Source organism: Amblyomma mixtum, chromosome 5 (assembly GCF_055824585.1).
Source record: "Amblyomma mixtum isolate Tamu chromosome 5, ASM5582458v1, whole genome shotgun sequence".
Lineage (NCBI taxonomy): Eukaryota > Metazoa > Arthropoda > Arachnida > Ixodida > Ixodidae > Amblyomma > Amblyomma mixtum.
The window spans coordinates 191,936,153-191,958,471 of record NC_143016.1 but is presented as its reverse complement, the minus strand read 5'-3'; the positions used below and the strand labels follow the sequence as shown (position 1 = coordinate 191,958,471).

The following is a 22,319-nucleotide window of genomic DNA, read 5'->3' as shown; positions in this document are numbered from 1 at the left end:
AAACAATGTTTTGAAAAATGGAATGAAAGATTCGACAAGCGTATCATTGCAAGTGGAGAGTACTTTAAAGGAGATTGAAGGTCTTTGCTTAAAATGTGAAAAAATAGGTTCAAACAAAAAAAGTTCGGTTTCTTTTGGGATACATATACCACAGAGGTATCATTAAGAAAGCGTTTGCCTAATGATTTGGCTCTCTCTGCACGACGTTCAGCGTGGAAATCTGGGTGCATGTTCCGAGGTACTGGAGGAATGACCAGAAGCTGGCGCATATGTTTGGGAAGGTCAGTTATTGGTCCGCCTTGTCGTCCGTATGTCATGCCTAGTGTGGACAGAATGTGTCTGCCAGTTGGTGTGGCCGATAGTCGTTCGTACTGCGAGACGGTTACCGCTTCAATAACTTCACTTAGGGTGTTATCAAGACCGAGACCTAACACTTTCTCAGTCGCTGTGTGTATGGGTAGCCCAACTGCCTGTTTGACGCATTTTCTGATTATGGCCTCCATTTTCTCTTTTTCAGCTGACTTGAGATGTAGGTAAGGGCATATGTAAGCTATGCGGCTGATCACAAAGCCTTGTACTAAACGGAGAGTATTGCTTTCCCTCAAGCCGGAGTGGCGGTTACTAACTCGGCGAATGAGTCGCATAATTTGCTGCGAGGTTTCCTGAAGCTTCTTAATTACGTCACCATTGAAGCCGTGTTCTTGTAGAATTAAGCCCAATGATTGGAGTGTAAAACATGGTCAACGCCAACGCCAATGAACACAACGAACGCCGACGGCCTATGGCTTCAGCGCCGCGTTTCTGGCACAACGTTGTCAACGCCAACGCATGCAGCGCTCATCTGTCACACCCGCCACATAGCTTAAAGCACGATTGAGGTGTCCACTGTGTCGAGGAGGAGAAAACATTTAATGTAGCACTGTATTGAATTGGGAAGGGAAGCTGTGGATGTGGACGTTGATCTGGGTGGCAGTCCCTATTCCAGGACGCCATTGGCTGCCGCCGCTGCCCGTGCTCTGTGGACCAGGGCCCGCTGGGCCTCCAGGTCCGAGCTGGACAGGGCCGCCTCCCAGCCCTCCCTAGTTGGCTGACTTATAACTGCAATATTTATGTTTAACTGGCAGGCCCACACCATGTGGTATAGGTCAGCATACTGCCCGAAGAATTTGCACCTGCCCGTGAATGTCGGGTCCACGTGTTTTAGTACGGCGGGATTTAAGAAGAACCCGGTTTGGAGCCGTCTGAGGCGGCACTCCTCGGTTCTGTCGAGACCCTTGGCGGGTCCCGGGAGTACCCTCCTGCAGAGGCGTAAATGGTTTGTGATATCCGCGTAAGAGATTAGCGGAATCGGTATGATTGCCGCGGCAGAACCGGGGGATCGAGTGGAACCCGGGGGAAGGAACGCTCGGGCAGCCGCGTGAGTGGCCTCGTTTCTCTCAACTCCATGGTGACCGGGCACCCATACTATCTGTTTTTTACACATAGCCGAATTCGAATTGCTCTCAAATGCCAATAGTATTCTGCGGGCGAGTGGCGCTATCCTACCCCGCACGTAATTTCGGCAGGAGTGCTGCGAGTCCGACATTATGTACGCCGCGTCGGTGTGGGTGACGGCCAGCGCAATCGCCACTTCCTCCAACGTTAGCGCGTCGCTACGTTTTACCGAGAGCATGTTCACCTGCTTTCCGTCGTGCACCACCGCAATGGTGCAGAGGCCCTCCTCGGTTGGACCCGCTGCATCCACGTAGCATATGCCTGTCTTATTTCCGTAATAAGTTTGAATAAATTTTGCCCTGCCTTCATGCCTCCCCTGATTATACTCCCAATTCATATTTTTGGTGAGCGGCTTAACAGACAAAGTCTTTTTCCATGCCTCCTGGATGTCGACTCTGCGTTCAGTGGTGGGGAGCAGCGCGAGATTGAGGTCCCGAAGGACTTGTCTGCCGGCGCTGGACACCGACAGCCTGGCAATTTGGCTTGTTCCGTGGGCCTCAATCAACTCCTCCACCGAGTTGTGGACAACAAGTTGGAGCAGGCGCTCAGTGGACGCTTTGGCAGGGAGTCGTAGCGCTTTTTTAACCGCCGCCCGAATTATCGCGTTGAGGTTCCCGCGGTCGCTCTTCCTCAGCTTGAGGTAGGGCGCTGCCTAAACCACCCCACTGACGATGAACGCCTGAACCAGGTGAACGGTTTCTTTTCCAAGTCCACCATGCTTGCCGGATATCCTGCCAATCATCCTACTGATGTGTTCGCAGGTGGACTTTATTTTTTGCAAGGCCGTCGCATTGTTACCCCGGTTATTAATTTGTAATCCCAATACCCGCAGCGTCTCCACTACTGGTGGAGCTCCACTCCACTACCCAGGCTAGACTTGGGCCATGCAGGAAGTGCAAAAAATATTATAGCGAGACAACTCAGATTATACAGCAGTTATGTGACAGTTAAACACAAATAAAAGCGAAACACTCAAGAAAATACACAATAGTTGGGAGGACAAAAACAAAAAATAAAAGAATGAATGCATCCAAGAGAAACAATGATTTATAGTGGAGTCGAATATTGCTGGCTCCGAAAAAACTTCTTTATTTCGGCGATTGACAATTTACCTATTTTTAATTTAGCTGGCAGTTGGTTCCAAATTTTAGCACTGGCATAGGCAATAGTTCTTTTACCGTACACATTATTCACAACTGGAAGGTTAAAACGAGAATTGAAAAAAATTTCTAGTTGGACGAGATGAATATACGAAAACAGATGATGATAGTGGGATATTATGGTTTAGTATATCTCAGGAGCACAGACCTTTGGGCTAGTTGGTTCATAGCAGACACGTACAAGCGCCAAAAAACACGGACAGAGAAGAGACAACACGAGCGCTTTCAGTTGAAAGAAAGCGCTCGTGTTGTCTCTTCTCTGTCCGTGTTTTTTAGCGCTTGTGCGTGTCTAGTATATCCATAACCACACAAGCTAGTTTGAAATCCCGCATAGCAAAGAAAGGAGTAATGTCCAGGTCACGAAAGAGCAGAGCGGATCGATCTGTGCGTTTACTATGTGTTATTATACGAAGGGCTCTTTTTTGTAAATTGCTATTTGATTTAAGTGTTATTCTTAAGCCCCCAGGACTCTATACAGTAAGTCATATTGATTTGAAAAAGGCAATAATACTAGATTTCTAATGTGCGAAGCGAGAAGAACTTTCTAGCTTTTATAAGAGAAAGCAATCCCGTCTCAATTTACTGCTTACATGAGTTGTATGAGGATTACAACTGAAAGCTGAATCTAGAGTTACACCAAGATATACCTGTTGATCGACTCGTTCGAAGGGGTTTTCGCCTATTCGTAACTAATTTAAGCTATTTGTGTTTTTATATGGTCTGGAGAAGACAATGTATTTAATCCTTGAGGTATGAATTGTTAATTTATTTTGTAAAAACCACTGGCATATCAGAGAAAGATCACTATTAGCGTGCGTTTCAACTACATTAGGTTCATGGCTAGAGAAGAGAAGAGCTGTATCATCAGCATACATAATAGTTTGGGCATAATTCATAGCATCTGGCAGATCATTTATGTACAAAGAAAAGAGTAATGGTCCCAACACCGAGCCCTGAGGCACGCCACATAGGATGGCATGAACGCTTGACACGGATTTGTCAATTTTCACACATTGCTTGCGGCCAGAAAAATAGCTTTCGAAAAACTGCTTTGATTGGCCTCTGAATCCGTACCGATGTGATTTTGATAGTAGTATATCGTGCTTCACAGTGTCAAACGCTTTTTTAATATAAATAAAAATGCTAACTACATACTCTTTGTTATTTAATGCTTTGTTGATAAATTCACTTATATACTGTACAGCCGTGGAAGTAGATCTGTTTTTCCTGAAGCCATGCTGGTTGTCTACTAGTACTTTATATTTATCTAAAAAATGTGTAAAACGTTCCATCAATAACTTTTCAAATACTGTGTTAAGGGCACTAACTATTGATACTGGCCGATAGTTCTGGATGTCATCCTTACTACCGGACTTGTATAATGGAGTTACTTGCGCTATTTTAAATGCGTCTGGATATGTGGTCACGTAGAAGGAAGCATTAAATAATTTTTCTAAATGTTCACTCAGTTCCTCAATATGCTGGTTAATGACGATTAAGGGGATCTTATCTTTACCTGGTGTTCTTCCTCCAGTCATTGTTTTAACAGTAGAAATGATTTCATCATGAGTAATGTCATCAAAAACAAAAGAATTAAGTACAGGAGTTTGGAGCTTGGGGGCTTCGTGCATACTTAGTTGTTTCGCAAGAGTTTGACCTATATTACAGAAGTATTGATTAAAGTCTTCCGCAAGGCTTTCTGCGGTTCTAGTTGGTGGGATAATTTCTGGCAGTATATGATCCTGCTCTCGAACGTTCATGACTGAGTTAACTATTTCCCACATTTTACGCGGAGCATGCTGGTTGCTTTCTATAAGAGTTGTATTATGCTTCTTTTTGAATTTTCTAAGTAAGACCAGAGTTTTATTTATATGTATTTTATATTGTGTTCGATAGTATTAATTGGCTTTGAACTCCTTGTGCTTTATATACCATTATATACCATGGCACCATACCTTTAAATCAAATAATCAAACCAAACTAACAAACCTTGGGTAAAAGAGTTAAAGCAACCAAGTTTATCATGGGTTAATTGGTATGCTAATTTCATACTGAACGCATAAGTAAAAAACACCCGATGCCCATTCGTTTAGCTGCTGAGCATACACCTCAAAAACGTTTTGCTCTCGACCTAAAGTACTCCCAGGAAAAAAATTAGCTTACCGATCGCGAATGCCAGCCATCTTTGAATTGCAGCCACATGCGATGCTCACCTTGCTGAGACAGCGGAACAAGAACCCTGCAGCCTTTCCCTTCGATTTGGTGGAGTACTGAGGGATCTTCTGGAGCAGGATCTCTCGGACGAGGCGCCTGCTGAAAGCTGCCTTGTACTTCTCCAAGGGCTCAAGGTAGATGTTCTCGCTGCTGTCCCAACCTTTGCACACGTGCCTGCGTAATGAAGGTTACTCGGCTTAACGACGCGTATCTCTGCCTTGTAGTGCGCCGCTCTTTCGTCGCGTTCAGTAATGAACGACGTCCGCTGCAGGAGAGTTGGCTGTGCACAGTGTTGCCATGCGCTGGACGCGCCATTTGTGATACGGTGTCTGGCGTTTCACGTCGCCAAGGTGCACAAGGGCGAGTGCAAACGGAGCAGTAGAGGATACTGCATTAATTTCAATCAACTGAAAGCCGCCGCGGTGGCTCAGTGGCTATGGTGCTCGGCTGCTGTCCCGAAAGACGCGGGTTCGATCCCGGCCGCGGCGGTTGAATTTCTTTGGAGGAGAAATTCGAGGCCCGTGTACTGTGCGATGTCAGTGCACGTTAAAGAACCCCAGGTGGTCGAAATTTCCGGAGCCCTCCACTACGGCATCTCTCATAGCCTGAGTCGCTTTGGGACGTTAAACCCCATAAACTAACCAACCATCAATCAACTGAGATTCCTTAACTTGCACTTACATCGCACAGGAAAAGGGATTTCTTGAATTTAACGTCTATCGAAATTCGGCAGCTGCACCAAAGACTGCAAATCACAGCAATATCGACATTACATTTTGTTTTATCCGCAATCCAGGTGGCCCAGGTATGCGGTATTAGTCCTATCCGCAAGCCTCATAATTAGGGAAAGCCAGGCCATTTGCTCCTCTGGCGTCTGCTGGCCAGTTTCGACTTGTACATCAAGTAGCGAGAAAGACAACCTTCAAAACCTGACTCTGTGGTGGGAATTAGCTAAGGTTTGCAGAAGACTATAGTAGTTTATCGGATCTTGCGCCCAGTCGGCGAAGCTGGTTTTGCAAGCTGAATGCACATACTTTACCAGGTAGCCGTGAAATTAGGCTAGTACGTCAGAGCATTTTAAAACACTTTGCCTATAAGAAAAATTTTTGAATTCCCAACCATCAGCTGGACCTTTCTTGTTTAATTCCCGCTTTATTCATCGCTTGAAAACGTGAACTCGAATCCCGTTCGTTTCAACTCGTGGCGCTAAGGTGCATTCTTACGCTTATGTTGTGAAGAAAAGCTCCCAGTTTGCTTCTCTTCAGGTGCACTACGAGTAAGTACGAACAAAGGAAGCCGCGGAGTCAGTAGGTATTGTTAGAGATGGGGCCACAATCCCACCGCTGGAACCAGTGTTAAAGATGGGGCTTCTATCCCACCGCTGGAACCAGAGTTGAAGACGGAGGGGTCCTGGAGATGACTAACTCGTTTAGCCCCGCAGGTACCGGCTCCGAATGACGATGTCGGACTGCGTTATCGAGGAAACTGTACAGAAGGGTTTATTCTACATATTTACAGATGAGAATGGAATCGAATCGAATGCTCCGATCACAAACAACGTCCCGTTATATACGGTTCGTATTCCCCAGATCCCTGACTGGGGAATTTAGTTTGAAGAATGTTGTCCAATCGGATGGTCAGTTGATGATGCTGGCGGTACCATCCACGGCAGGGCGGAGCTGATGCCCTCTCGCTCTCTCACAGCTCGGGGGATGAGAAGGGGAAGACAGTCATTAAACACAGATGCGTCACCTTGACCACTGCCGCAAGTTTTCTGTGCGTTGCCTCCGTGGGAAAGCAGAATCCCGCAGTCTTCTCGCAGGTGGTTGAACCTCCTCGAACTCCCCCGCCGGATGGCCGAAGCACGAGACCCCTTCGACACAGCGTCTTTCAATTAGCAGCCTCGCTCAGCGTGACCTTGCGTAGCATCATCCCGTCCGGTGACCCGAAGGCCGACTCGGCCAACGTATACCGCTGCTTCCGCCGTGCTTCCCGTGCATCTCTGCTTCCACCGTTGCTGCTGCTGTCGCAAGCTCCCGCCGCATCTTTGCCTAACGACGACACTCGTCTGACAGTAATTTCTCCCAGGCCCGTGGGAGACAGCGTCCTTCGATCGGTTCGGAGGTTCGGTGATTTGGAGTGCAACAACCCCGTCCGTCGTCGTCTATGCTTCTGCCGCCGGCGCCAGGCCTCGTCATATCCCTTGCTTTGCGATGAGTCACACCCGGCTCCCAGGACCACGTTGTCCACTCTTAACAGTATATAGAATACACCGCGTCGAGAATCCTGCAAGCTTAAACAGGCGCTAAGTTGACTCCAGGATTTATTGTTAGTGAAAGCGTTCGGCGACAGAATACGATTTTCGATTTTGTGTGTTTTCGGAAAGTTCCATTTTGAAATTTGAAGTTTGAAAACTGGGGACATTAAGAATAAAAGGACACTGTAATCACGATTTCAAAGCGAATGGTGCCGTAGCTTAGCTACGACACACGCAGAATAAATTTTATGTCGTTATTCATAATTTAACTCTCCCTTGAGGGTGTAGCGGCCATCATCATCGCGGCACCGCGCTATCACGGACAGCCCCTTGGGCCCCGCAACCGGCGCGTCGCATCCCGCTTACGATTTCGTACCTTTCGTCGCCCCACCTTCCGCCGCGTACACCAGGTCCTGGATCCGCCGGGGCAATATCCTCCGCCGTTCTATGCACCCAATCCAGCCGTGGTTTGACCAGGCGGAAGCGACCTTCGACATCAGCGACGGTGCATCATGGGCTCTCCTCATCCGCGACGCCTTAGCACTCGGAGTTTTCCCTCGCCTTGCTCTTCCACCAGATGCGGCACTTAACTAGCACGGCCTCGAAAGTGCCGTTATCTGCTTTTACGGTGATACGCAGGTGTTCTCCTCACCTCCGTTCCCTGGCGCCGTGCCTTCAGAGCTTCCTCGCCTACAGCAGGACCTGTGCTCGTCAGCTCAAGGCCTTCCTGGTGCTGACACAAGCCCGACACCTCCCCGTACCGATACCCACGCATACGACGCCTATAGCGTATGTGGATGGTGATCTTCCATCCTGCCGTCCTAAGTACTGCGTCTCTTGGCTCGCACAAGTTGAGTCTCGCCACCACTACCTTCTCTTAAAGGCGACCCTACCACGTGAGTGCCTGGACCGGCTTCACGGTGCAGCATCAGGCGATCGCCCGTAAGACCAGCTGCGAGAGGCGGTACTCAGCTAGTGCGATTTACCACCCCCACAAAGCCCCAGCAGACACTTTTCCGGCTTCTGCCTCCACAACCCATGGAGGTGAACTTTGACTGCGACGAGCGGTCCGACGCTCACCAGCACACCGTCCGTCGACCAAACATCCGGCAACCAGCGACCTCTCTCAGCCCGCGGCCCAGACCTCGCGTGACACCTCAACAGCTGAGGTCGTGTCACCCCAATGCAGACAGGGATTCCGCCGTTCCGCTCCCTGTGACGACCACCTGTGTTGTGAATTCCTGTCCACACGTACTTGCACGTTCCACTCTGAGCACCACACCCAATGAATCGTTTCTCCCGGACCCACATCCGCCTTCCCTGCTCTTACTTTTCCTGCTGTCTCGCTTGTCTCGCCCTCCTGCGTCTTTGTGTGCGCCAATTCGTGCGGTCCGCTTGGAACCCAGTGCCCTTCAGCGGCCACAGCCGCGCAGTCTGCCGTACTCCATTGGGTTCTCTTCGACTTTGACGCCCGCGCTCCCCGTTGTTGTTTCACCCTTCATCCCGCTACGTCGCGCCCATTTCATCCTAGACTCCGGACTGCATGTCTCCAAAGAGTATGGGTAGTTTGTCTGGCGCCCAAACATTTCGCCAGCAAGCAGTAATTATGCCAGTGCCACGTGCTCGCATGACACTTGCCATGGAAGTAGGGTATTGTTCGCCTTTCTCTTCACTCACACCGAGCTTCTCAGTTCACTATCGTACTGCCCCATGACAATTTATCTCCGCACCACAGCCTTGGCGGGCCTCCGGAGACCTGACTGTGCCGCCGTTCGCTCCGCCCGGATCCGCGACCCTGACTACTTCCCGGACTGTTTTGCTCTCCCGAACACACCAGGCACACCTCGTGCCTTGTGCATAAGTGTGCATTCCCTCTCGTTAAGTTCTTGTGCTCTTTCGTGCGTGTTAGAACGTTAGAACTCGCGCGTTCTCTCTAGGAAGAGGCCCATGTAGCGACCATCAGCTTTGCCGCAACGCGCCTTTCGCGCTAGCGAGCGCGAGCTTGGAACGATTAGCTCTTGCGAGTGCAAGCATCGAACGCTGGAGAGCCTGCAAAATCGGCGAACAGCACAGACTCTCAGCTCTTCAGCTGGCAAGGCTGGCCTCACCTGTGCTCGCCGTCGAGTACAAGAAATGTGGCAGCTGCCACGCACGCAAGGACTATTTCAGAGGGCGAAAGTAAATACAATTACAAATGAAACTCTTACTGCAAAAAATGCATTCACACATAAAAAAACTAAGATATCCACATAATTCCACGCAAAAGTCTCCACACGACAATAATTTCTGCATAAGCCTGCTGAGTATATAGTTCTTTTCAGGTAACCACAATTTCCTTGCGCGAAAATGGCCTCTGGCAGCGAAAGCATTCTTTCAGTCTCTTATACCTTATAAAAGCTCCGTTCACAGTGAACGTTAGTGTCTTTGACTAGAACGCAGTAATCTGTTGACACAGTCCAGCTCAAATAGGACCTTTGTGTCCCGTTAACTTCGAATCATCATTATTAGAAAAATCTTGAGGGGACACTTATGCTGGCATCCTCTGCGCATCTCATCGGAGATATGAACACTGTTCGTTCCTTCACCATCACTTAGCACTTAATTTGCCCTTAGCAGCACAGACATTAGAAATCTCTACCGCGCGAGTACTCGTTCTCTGCCGCCTTTATATGTTCTGTTTACATACCAATACATGGGAAATTTTTCGTTCTCTACTCTACATCCACACATCGCCAGGACTCCTCACACCACTTCCGGCACAGAAGTGAAGCAACGCGCCACTGCGCCGGCAGGTGGCTGCTTGAAGGCAGGACCACTGGTTGGGCTGGTGGGACCAAAGTAGCTCTTCGCGTGGACGTCTCGCGACATATCATTAGTTTGGGTTGGTCACGGAAACTTCATTAAAGAAGAAAGAGCGTCCTAGGTGACATCCTCAGTCCGGGACGTCATAGGATATTACCGCTGCTTTGGCTGGCGCAGTGAGGGCCTGGCCCCGCGATCGGAACAGCTAAGCAGGGTTGCCTCCCCGTTCTTTCGGGTAGAGATAGGGAAGAGAAAATGACTGTTTTCTTCTGGCAGGCCCACACCATATTGTAGACCTCGCCCGTCACTCCACAGCGCTTCCATCAGCCAGTTACCGTGGGGTCAGTTACCGCGAGGTAATACAGAGGGGGACAGCAACGTGTTTAGATCGGCGTAGATTTCGTTCTCCCGCCTCATCCAGACCCTTGTCGGGAGGTGGCTATCGGCATTGCTGGGAGCGATAATACTCCTCGATTTGTTTGTATCGCAGCAGCGGTGGTTGCGGGGTCCAGTCTATAGGGCTCAAATGAGGTACCCGGAGAATGAGCGCTCGTGCGGCCGCATCTGCGGCCTCGTTTGTACAAATTGCTTGATGACCTGATGTCCATGCCAAGCATATCGAAATGAGGCCGACGACCTTCATGCTCGCATGCAGAATTTCGTAAGCGTGGGGTGAGGTCTCCGTTGCCATGTAGCGGGCGCAGGCTTTGCGGTAGTGAGTAACGATTATCTTTGAATTCTGGTGCGAGAGAGCTAACCCGATAGCGACCTGCTCCGCCTGCCTTGAGTTGAAGCCTTATATGAGAGGCCAGTTAAAACTGTGGAGCACAGCTACCATGTTGTATCCCCTCGTTACCGGTCCGCAAGGTCCACGTAGTATACCCCTAAGTTATTACTCCACAGTGTTTCTTAGAGCTTAAACGCGCGCTTCCCGTCGCCCCTGGTGTCGCTCTGAACGCATGTTTCTGGGTACGCGAAGGTTGCGTCTGCATAGCTCCTGTACCCTGAGTGCGTCCGCTGTTTCGTGGTCGTTTTGTATTTAGCGGCGAGGGAGAATTCTCGGGCCCTAAAGCCTGTTTCACATGCAAGCGAATATGGTAGCGAATCCTGCCGCCGCGACGGAAAAACCTGTTTTGAGTCGTCGCTGCGACGAGCGGCGAGGTATCAACAAGTTGGAAATTTTCGCAGCGACGCGCCGCTCAATCGCTCAGTCGCTTGCATGTGAACCGGCCTTAAGGCGTCTGCGCAAGCAGAGTACACTGATTTACGAGATCGGTTTCCGTCAGCTCGTGGATCGAGTTGATCGCACCAAGGGCGGTCAAACGCGGAGTTGTGGTCAATGGGAGGTCCAAAGCCCGTTTGGTGGCCTTCCATGTTATTGCGTCTATGCGCTCGCATCGTGTTCCGTGAGCCGGAGATAGGGGACAGAGTACACGGCTCTGCTGGAAACGAAGTCCTGGCAGAGCCAAAGCGCATGCCTACTCCACAGTCCTCTGCACATTTTGAGACGCGGTGAATCATCCGTCCAACCAGTTCGCCGGTTTTCCCTGAGTTTGGCGGTAGTTGAAATAATGTTGAGGCGATTATGAGCGTAAATGCCGAGGATTCTGATTTCCTTTGCCTAACGAATGGATCCGCCTGAGAGGGCCAGGGAAATGCGTGTCTTGTCTTCTATGTTGGCTTTTGTGTGGACAAGTTTGGATTCAGCTGGGACGCATTAGAGCCCGCACGCCGACGCATAAGGGTCGACGACGGAGGCGGCCTGTTGGAGTGAGGCCTCCATTTCTCCTAGACTTCCCTGTGTGCTCTCTATTAAATTATCACCGGCATAAAACGCATGTTCGATGCCTGGCATCCGAACCATCTCAGTAGGTACACCATAGCGATTTTAAAAAGGAAGCGGAGAGGGGGCCCGCCTCTTGTGGTGTATCTGTCGAGCCCATGAGTTAAGGACCGCATTCGTCATTCTCTATGCGCAGTAGGGCCTCCGACAAGAAATCTCGTACCTAGGAAAAGGCACTGCCGCCGCATTTCTCTAGTTTGTTCAATGTAAGGTGGGAGGTTGTGGTAAAGTCACATGGTTACGCCACCTAGTTGGCAGGTGTGCCACTTGCTTTTTCATTCGCAACGCTGCCGCCACCAACGGCTTCCACACGAGACGTCCTGCAGAGCGGAGACCTTAAAGCTATCCCGTTAAGAAGAAGCATTAACGCTCACCCATAGAAGTCGTCGCACGGGTGCACGCTACTGTCCAGCGAGCGTCTGAGGTCTTCGTCCAGGGTGAGGCAGCCGTCCCGACAAATTCTAAGGCGGCCGAGAAGCACGACGGGTGTGACTACGAGCGTCGCCGACGCGGCTGCAGCCAGGCTGACCACGAACGAGGCGTAGCGGAGCCAGCGACCCGCGTGCGAGACATCCTCTGGAGGGGTGGACTCGCGTTCGTCTTCCACTCTGGGCGCCGGGTCTCGCCCCTGCCGGTGTCGCTCGGAGTGCTCCATCCCAGGCCGCTCTCTCTGGGGCCAGCTGTCGGTCTCTTGCCTCTCGTTGAGGGCATGCCGATAGACGGGAAGGATGATGGGCTGCATGGAGCCAATAAACGTTGAGCTTCTTTTGCTCTAAGGGCGGAAGAAGCACAGAAGTAGACCGTGAAGCGTTCGGCGGCCAGGCGCGTTCTTTTTACTCTTCTTCTGCGGGTGCCAGCTCGCTGCAGGTGCCATAAGTGCACGAGATTTCAATTGCATACAACATCCAGAGACCGACATGGCGAAAAAGACCTATTAGAGACACACATAAAAAATGTGCAGAAAATTGCACGATGTGATGCAACAAATTAGCCCTGACCGTATTGGTTGAAGATTTCGCTTTTGCGTTAACTATTTGGTGACCAGCCCTGCTCCGGGGCAACAAGTCAATTTTTTTTTTCTGTGGCACATCGCGCGTTTTTGGTATGGCAGCGCAACCTAGTGCAACTACCAAGAAGCGTTTGCTTGCATAGTTAAAAATGAGAGGGCAGCACTCATTCAGTCTCCACAACAGCAGCTAACTTTTTGTACTCCGAGGGGCAACGTGCACATTCCTACACGAGATGAGATACTTTGTTTCTTACCAGCAACTAGACGCTATTTGCATACTTTATAGCATGTGAAGCTCATCAGTTATGGGACAGGAAACACTTGTGCGCAATGAAATCGATAAAAAATTTGCAGCCTCATGGCGCAAGGCGTGCAAACTATTATGTTGCTCATGGAGCAACACCGGGCACTTGTGGGCGGCATGTAATAATGAGCAAGCCTATGGCGCCGAGCTCTCTATAATTGACAAACTGCTCACAGAGTGCAGAACTTCATTCGATTTGTCTTTTTTTTGTGCTTGCGTGAAGTGAGAGAAGAGAATAATGCCTTTATATTCAGATGGATAAATCGAGACGACGGCGGACCCTCACAGACGAGGAGATCCAGGAGATAATTTTTTTGCTTGATGGGAAGTGTCCGATATAGACGTCGACATCGAACCCGACGATCCAAACTATGAACCATCAGAACATGATTCTTTTCTTCATAGTTGCCCTTTGGAATTTGTAACTAACCTTCGGAGCAACAATGCACCATTACGCGAAAACAACGAAGCGCCAAACGCACCCCTTGAGGTTCTCTCAAAAATCTAGGGCCGCTATGAAACCAAAAAAAAGAGAAGCCAACGCGGAATTGGCAACACAAAGACTTGCCACTGATGGATATTTCATGGAAAGGTGAGCTGCCATCCCCCCCCCCCCTCCCCTGCCGATGTGCTCACTCCTTACGAGCACTTTTCAGCATTCTTTGATGCCCGAATGGTGGATACTTTGTGCTACCAAACGAATTTGTTCTCTACGCGAAAGAATGGTACTTACATTGGCGTAGCAACCGGGGGAGAGGCGGAAGTATTTATCAATCCTTGTGATATAAGGAACAGTACGCATGCCCACTTCCGCACGTTTTGCCCGAACGGAATCCGTTTTGCTGCGGTGGCTGACTTGCTGTCAAGAAATCACTTCGAGACCATCCACCGGTGTTTGCACATGAACGACAACTTACAAGCGAAGCCGAGAGATGCAGAGGGCTACGGCGTCTGTACAACGTGCGCCCCATTGCAGACCTTCTAAAACAAAATATGAAAAAGGTGGCGCGGAATGAGCGCCAAAGCATTGATAAACATATTATCCCCTTCAAAGGGAGATCCACGTTTAAAACAATACATGAAATTAAAACCTCACAAGTGGGGCACAAAGTCTTCACGCGCGTAAGTTCCTCCGGAATTATTCACGACTCCCGAAGTTATGTTGGATAAAGCACTACAAATGAACATGGATTTGGCACATCTGGAGATGTCGTAATTGACTATGTACAGGACCTGGAACCGCATGTCAACCACAAACTATATTTTTATAATTGGTTCAGCAGTCCGCAGCTTGTGGAGGAGTTAAGTCGAGAGGATTTCGCAGTGTTGGGACAGTGCGAGCTGACCGGACAGAGAAATTCCATCTTGCCGCCGAAGCAACACTGAAGAGCCAAGGCATAGGATCCGTTGATTTCCGTACAGACGCCAAATCAAAGATTGAAGTCACCAAGTGGTATGACAACAGTTCTCTTGTCCACGTGTCGAGCTATGCAGGAGTCCAGCCGACCGACCTATGCAAACGATGGAGCACCAAGGAGAAACGCGCCATTCACTTTCCTCGCCCTTTTGCAGTAAAAAAATACAACGCCTTTATGGGTGGTGTAGACCTTGCTGACATGCTTATCGAACTGTGCCGCATCGGGCACAAATAAAAAAATGGTACGTGAGGAGATTTTTTGGTTCATCGACGTCTCCATTGTGAATGGATAGCTTCTGTACAAGCGGCACTGTATGGAACTGGACACCAAACAGAAACTGCCTCTGCTTACCTTTCGCGGACAAATTGGGTAAGCCCTGGCTCAAATAAACACAACGCCGCTGAAAAGAAAGTCCAGTACGGCAGCAGGAAGTCCACATGCGTCTCTGAAGCCAGTCACGTGACCTCTGGCACCACGGCCGGTGGCGGATGTCCGTTACGAGTCTTACGACGGCACGAACCACTGGCCTCAGTACGGCAAAAAGAAGAACAGGCGCAAGTTTTGCAAAACAGGCTACACCTACCTCTTCTGTGAGAAATGCAAGATGCATTTCTGCATACTACCGACCAGGAATTTCTTCCACTCCTTCCGCTTCAATTAGAACCGGAAATGCCCGATGTTGCCCAGGAGCAACAATTCAATACGTAGTAATGAATAAAGCAATATTTTTCTTTCACCTATTTCCTGTTTTATATTGCATTAGAATATCGTCTGCGTGAATTGCAAATTGCAAGTTTTGGGCAACGAAGGGTTAATCGACTTCCATTTCATCCTTGATTTGGTTTGACTTTTTCGTGCAGCTGCTGCGTGGACTTCTCTTGGTTGTATGTTGATGTAAGAGGGTGGATGCCTCCAGGAAGGTGAAGGTGGTTGCTTGGCGGTGTGTGGAGAGACACGGGAGAGTGAAGGTGGGAGGCGTTGCTTCTGGAGTTTTACAAAAGCGGTTGGATGGCCACTTCCGGATGGGTGAGTGGAGGAGTGCACGTACCAGAGGCTACATGCTTACACACACACACACACACACACACACACACACACACACACACACACACACACACACACACACACACACACACACACACACACACACACACACACACACACACACACACACACACACACACACACACACACACACACACACACACACACACACACACACACACACACACGCACGCACGCACGCACGCACGCACACACTGGAATTTTGCTGAAAAGAGGACTATACTACAAACGCATTAAAAGTGCCACAGTGGCACCGTGGCACCTTACCTTTCATGGGTGTGCGTATTTTAACACGATACCTTTAAGGAGCTCGTCTTGCAGAAAATCCGGCGACGTCGTCGGCGTGGTTGACCGTCAACCGAAAATCCCCGAAAAATCCTTAGAGATTCAACCTAGAAGATAGATGGGCCAGCTAGGCCACGTGACCTTGTGGCATCATCACAAACTGCGCTCCATTGCGGCATCCTTCGTAGCCTAAGTCGTTCTGGAGTGCTGAACGCCATAAGACTGAAACCAATCAATTCGTTCGAAGCCGCCCTCCAGGGTGTAGCCCATAACCTACGGGTCGCATTGGAACGATAGGTGCCTGGATTTACAATTTACATTTGTGGCGCGAACAAACATTCGAGGAAGACGGTTTCGAAGATATACTGCAAGGGCCTACCAGCAAAAGCACGCCGCACGAGGCGTTACGCGATGGCCCAATGGTCTACGCTGTTGAAAAAAGAAAGCTTCCTTCATTTTGCCTTCATTGTTTGCAGTTCCTTTCCCCTTTGGAAGAAACGAAACGCCTTTTCAGGCGTACAAACCACGGCATTACTGAAGAAAAGCTCACGTTTCTGATTCGTGGCGTAAAGGAGAAACTGTTCTCTGGACTGATCTGAAATCCCCTGTAATCCAGCGCTGAGTTTGTTGAAGAAGCTTCTGCCGTCGAGAAGATGCTTGACGCCCGGACCCGCCAGTACAACCGACCACTTCGAGTGCGGTCTGCGAGCCCCTCAAGTATTACAACTGCAAGCGGGGACAACCTGCGGGATCTAATACGTGAAACTGCTCGGGAAGGACTGCCCCGACTGCTGCCATCGCCAAACCAGTAGCCTCAGGTGGCGTCACTGGAGGACATCATCCATGAAGAAGTGCGACGTGTGCTCGGCTCCCGCCACTGCCGGCACAAACGGAAGCTGAAGCCAGGACCTCTGTCGTCGCAGTGCACACTCCTGCGCTCCACGAGACCCCCCCAAGCGTTCTTCGAGGGGCACCAGCTATCCAAGGACTACCGCCCTCCGCCCCTGGCTCCCGCACACCCTCTTTGCGAGCGACGAAACGGCTGTAGGAAATACGACGAGTGGAGGACTTCCCACAACCGCTCACTGTGCTTCCACTGCAGTTATGTCGGACATATACTTCGTCACTGTCTCTACAAATGCATCGCCCTCCGTGGTTTTGCCATCGACTCCTTTCTTGCTGTCGCTCCCCTCTTTACTTCTCCTCACTATCCTCTCCCTTTCCCTTTCATTTCCGCCGGCTGCAGCTCGGGTGCTTAAGATATTCGATAGCAATTGCCGCGGCCGGCAACACTCTTTTTCTTTACTTTTTTATTTGTTATTTTTAAAAATAACCACTACCAACACCACCCACGAACGCTCCCCGGCCAGCGAGAGCGGCAAATCGAAGACTACCTATGGAGTGTATAGTACTTGCCGTCAAGCCATCTGTCTCCACATAGTCGCCGTTCTCCGCATTTTTTTGTCACAGTGCCGCAGCCACGCCACGGCTGTATGAGGATTCTCTCGTAGCCCCTGCAGGGGAAACTAAACAAAGCAGCCTGTGCAGGTCAGGTTGCTTGCCGAGGGAACTAGGAAGATACTCCTGCAACCATACCGCATGGTGGTGAAAAACATTTATGGGCAATTAAATTTTTTACAGAAAGGTGATTGGGGTAGGACCCTATTGGCCCTTTCCCCTCACAGTACTAGGTGGAGCCCCTATTCCGGAGCCCCATTGGCAAGCAACGCCGCCCGCGTCCGTTGAACCAAGGCCTTTTGGCTCTTTAGGTCTTGACAGCCGAGCAGGGCCGCCTCCCAGTCCTCTCTGGTGGGGTTGGGGTTGGGGGGGATAGATGGGTTAGTTTGACACGCCCAAACCATGTGGAAGGTGTCAGACACCTCCCCACAGAACTGGCACGTGCCATCAAAGGATGTATTGAAATGTTTAAGCACCGCCGGGCACAGTACAGTGTTAGTGAGAATTTTGATGAGGAGGCGCTCGTCAGCGCGATCCAGACCCTTACAAGGGGCCGGGTAGCGCCGGTGCTCCTTCTTGTAGTAATCGGTGATTTGTTTGAATGTAATGGCCAGATTGTCTGATTGGGAGTACCCTTCCAAGGACAGGGAGATAGCCCGGGGAGAGAGTGCGCGGGCGGCCTGATCGGCCTGTTCGTTTCCCTGGAGTCCCTGGTGACCGGGGGCCCAAATCAGGTTGCGTGGAGTTGGATCTTCAGATCGACAGCTATATTCCAGTGTGCGCCAGGCAAGCGGGGGCGCCCAGCCCAACTCGTAGTTCCGACAGGCCCCTCGCGAGTCGGTGATGATGTGTTTTGACTTGGGATTCGTGAGAGCCAGAGCAATGGCAATCTCCTCCGCGTGTGTTGCGCTGTAGGCTTTGAAAGTGAGCCCCTTAACTGTGTTTGTGTTGTGTACGACTGCGGCCGTGTACCACCCCCCGTGGTGTGGGCCGGCAACGTCTACGTAATATACATGTTCTTGGTTACCATAGTATCGCGCCAACGCTTCCGCGCGCGCCTGGCGACGACCGCTATGGTCTTCTCTGGACATGTTGCGGGGAAGGGGTCGGACCCGGAGGGCGCGTCTCCAGGGTTCTGGTACTCTCTCCCTTTCCTCAATGTGGTAGTCGTGTTTGATGTGTAGCCGGTCCAAGAGGCGGCGACCGGACGTGGTCTGTGCAAGACGCGTGTATTGGTTGACTAAGTGGGCTTCTCGAAGCTCCCGAAATGTGTTCACCACGCCCAAGGCCAGAAGCCTCTGGTTGGACGTGGTGACCGGGAGATCGAGAGCCCGGTTGATGACTTTCCGCAGGATGACCTCCAGTTGGTCATCATCGTGTTCGCGCAGGTGCAAGTAGGGAGTTGAGTAGAGGATTCTACTCGTTACGAGAGCATGGGCAAGCCGCAGTGCATCCTTGCTTCGTAATCCGCCCCGCTTGTTTGAGACCCGGCGGACCATTCGGCCCACCTGGTCTCCCACCGTGCGAAGTTTGGCTAGGGTGGTGTCGGCTCTGCGTTGGTGGTGTATGAAGAGGCCAAGGACGCGGATCTCCTTGGCCTCCCGGATCGGTCCCGAGGGGAGACTGATGCGAAGCGGAGTTGTGTCAGGAGAGGAGGGACGTAAGTGCACAAATTCTGATTTAGATGGGGCGCACTGGAGTCCGCAGTAGGCCACATAGTCGTCGACTAGGGTCGCTGCTGCTTGCAGGCAGGACTCCATGTGGCCCAGGTTACCTTGCGTGGCCCAGATTGTAATGTCATCCGCATAAAGAGCGTGATGTATCCCGGGCAGAGAAGACAATTGGGAGGGAAGGCGAAGCATTGCCAAATTGAAGAGCAGGGGAGACAGGACCGCGCCTTGAGGTGTTCCCCTCGAGCCGATGGTGTATGGCCCGTATTCCGCATCTTGTATGCGTATATATATGCTTGACGGTCTGTAAGAAATTGGCTTATGTAATGGAATGTTTTGTGGCCACAGTTGGTGTTACTTAGGTGGTCCAGGATTACTTCATGTTTGACGTTGTCGAATGCGCCTTTAAGATCCAAGGCCAGGACCACCTTGTCGTTGTGGGGACATTCGACAGGATCTAAAATGTCGTGGTGGAGCTGCAGAAGTATATCCTGTGCTGACTTGTGAGGACGAAAACCGAACATGGTGTCCGCGAAAATGTGCTGTGTTTCGAGATAATCGGAGAGTCTGTCGCGCACCATCGTCTCCATCAGCTTGCCGACACAAGACGTCAGAGAGATGGGGCGAAGGTTCTCCACATCGATAGGTTTGCCGGCCCTCGGGATGAAGGTCACGAGAGCCGATTTCCAATCGAGAGGGAGAGGAGTTTCTCCGTCCCAAATGCTATTGATGTATTTGAGGAGCGCGGCGTAGGCTGCGTCGGGAAGGTTGGCCAAAAGCTTGACCGTAACCTTGTCGCGCCCAGGTGCAGTGCCCCGCTTCATCTTGCTTAAGGCCGCCCGGAGGTCGTGGAGCTGGAACGGCTTGTCCAGCTCCGTTTTCTCTTCGCCTGCATACGAGTATGCCGCCTGCCGGGGGTTCTTAGTGGTGCAAAGGTATCGATCCCTGAGCGTGTGCGCTAGCTGTGTTGTCGTTCCTGTAAAGTTGTGCAATGCCCTATGTAAGTGGCGTTGGGTTTCCGTGCGTGTTTGTAATGGATCAATGAGAGCGCGGAATAGGCGCCACGTGTTGCGGACAGACATCTGGCGCACAGCCGCGTTGCACCGGTCCACCCAGTTAGTGTCGCCTAGCTGAGTAGCATATTCCGCTGCCTGTTGTGTGAGTTCGAGGATGCGTTTCTTTAGGCGTCTGTTATGTTTCTGTTTCTTCCATCGTTTGGTGAGGCTGCGGCGGGCCTCCCAAAGGTTGAGCAAGTGGTTGTTCACGTCCTTTTGTGTTTCTGTGAGCTGTATCTGCTTTTCGTGTTGCGTGAGTGTAGACGTGAGCGATTTGGACCATGCGTCGTATCCCGACTGCAGGGGATCTACGATAGGTAGAGATGTGCGGAAAGTCGTCCAGTCCGGGACACGAGCTTGTGTTAGTGGGCGTTTCAGGGGACGCATGTAAATGGTTGTGTTGATTATACAGTGATCACTACCCAGAGAGTCCTCTCTATTCAGCCAGTCGGCATGGCGTATGTTGCGTGTAAATGTGAGGTCCGGGCAAGTATCTCGTTGAATCGAATTGCCGACACGTGTTGGGTTGGCGGGGTCAGTGTGTAAAGTAAGTCCAAGTGTGGAAAGAAGTTCCGCAAGCTTCCTGCCACGTGTGTCCTTCTGGGGGTACCCCCATAGCCTGCTCGGGGCGTTGAAGTCACCGACGATCAGAAGGGGATCCCTTCCCGCCACCTGCATTGCTTGGGTGAAAATTTCATTGAACGTGACGTTCTTAAGTTTAGGTGGGCAGTAAATGTTTAGAATGTGTACAGGTGGGTCAGACCGCTTTAGGGGCAGCACTGACACCATCGTGTAAGGGAAAGGCGGTGTTGTGGGGAGCGTGACCTCCTGCGCAGTATACTGCTTGTGAACAAGTATACATGTCTGCGGGTTGTGTTGAAATGTAGTGTAGTTTGTGAGTTTGGCACCGGCGCCGGGTTCCTGAAGGGCAACCACGGCGACGAGAAACTCAAAGGTTTCAAGATAGAGGCGGAGGAGGAGGAGGAGAAAAGCATTTATTTTAGTAATCCCTTATAAAAATGGTCTATAGACTTTCTATAGACTTTTTATAGACTCTATAGCCATCCTATAGACTTTTCCTTTTGTCTATAGACAGTCTATAGAAAATCTATGGACTAAAGTCTATAGCTGCTTCAATTTCCTTTTGTCTATAGACGGTCTGTAGACTCTCTATAGACTAAGGTCTATAGCCGCCTCAATTTCCTTTCGTCTATAGACTGTCTATAGACCCTCTATAGACTAAGGTCTATAGCCGCCTCAATTTCCTTTCGTCTATAGACTGTCTATAGACCCTCTATAGACTAAGGTCTATAGCTGCCTGAATTTCCTTTCGTCTATAGACTCTCTATAGACTCTCTATAGACTAAGGTCTATAGCTGCCTCAATTTCCTTTCGTCTATAGACTGTCTATAGACACTTTATAGACTAAAGTCTATAGCTGACTCAATTTCCTTTTGTCTATAGACGGTCTATAGACTCTCTATAGACTGAAGTCTATAACTGCCTCTATTTCCTTTTGTCTATAGACGGTCTATAGACTCGCTATAGCCTAGGGTCTATAGCTGCCTCAATTTCCTTTTGTCTATAGACTGTCTATAGACTGAAGTCTATAACTGCTTCAATTTCCTTTCGTCTATAGACGGTCTATAGATTCGCTATAGACTAAGGTCTATAGCTGCCTCAATTTCCTTTTGTCTATAGACTTTCTATAGACTTAAGTCTATAACTGCTTCAATTTCCTTTCGTCTATAGACGGTCTATAGACTAAGGTCTATAGCTGTCACAATTTACTTTCGTCTATAGACGGTCTATAGACTCTCTATAGACTACGGTCTATAGCTGCTTCAATTTCCTTTCGTCTATAGACGGTCTATAGACTCTCTATAGACTACGGTCTATAGCTGCTTCAATTTCCTTTCGTCTATAGACGGTCTATAGACTCTCTACAGACTACAGTCTACAACTACCTCAATTTGCTTTCGTCTATAGACTGTACACTATAGATAGTCTACTGCCTATAGGCCAGTCTATAACAATCGTAATATTATCTAACAATGTTCGATACACTGACCTTCGACTAAGTCCAGAACAACGTCAATTTCTTTTTGCACTGTATGTTGAGGGGACCTGCATCTAGTGACCGCAACTATGTCGGGATTCCCCCACCTCCTTCGCTATTACGGAAATTAAAATGTATTGCGTAAGGCCATTACAACACCCTCCTGTATATTGTTTTCAGGAGCCTTGACAAGCTCCCTTTCGTTATACCGTGACGTATATTGTCA

At 50.0% G+C, this 22,319-nt stretch overlaps 1 protein-coding gene across 2 annotated transcripts in view; it reads right to left on the bottom strand.

Moving 5' to 3' along the window:
- Nucleotides 1-12,675, bottom strand: part of LOC149345271 (uncharacterized) — a 44,108-nt gene extending 31,433 nt beyond the window's left edge. For both annotated transcript variants that reach the window (XM_089546557.1, XM_089546558.1), the window contains exons 1-2: nucleotides 12,145-12,675; nucleotides 4,868-5,042 (exon numbers count right to left, since the gene is read on the bottom strand). In XM_089546557.1, the coding sequence (XP_089402683.1) occupies nucleotides 4,868-5,042; nucleotides 12,145-12,512 (543 nt within the window). In that variant the 5' untranslated portion in view covers nucleotides 12,513-12,675. The remainder of the gene's footprint in view (nucleotides 1-4,867; nucleotides 5,043-12,144) is intronic.
- Between the last annotated feature and the right edge of the window lie 9,644 nt (nucleotides 12,676-22,319).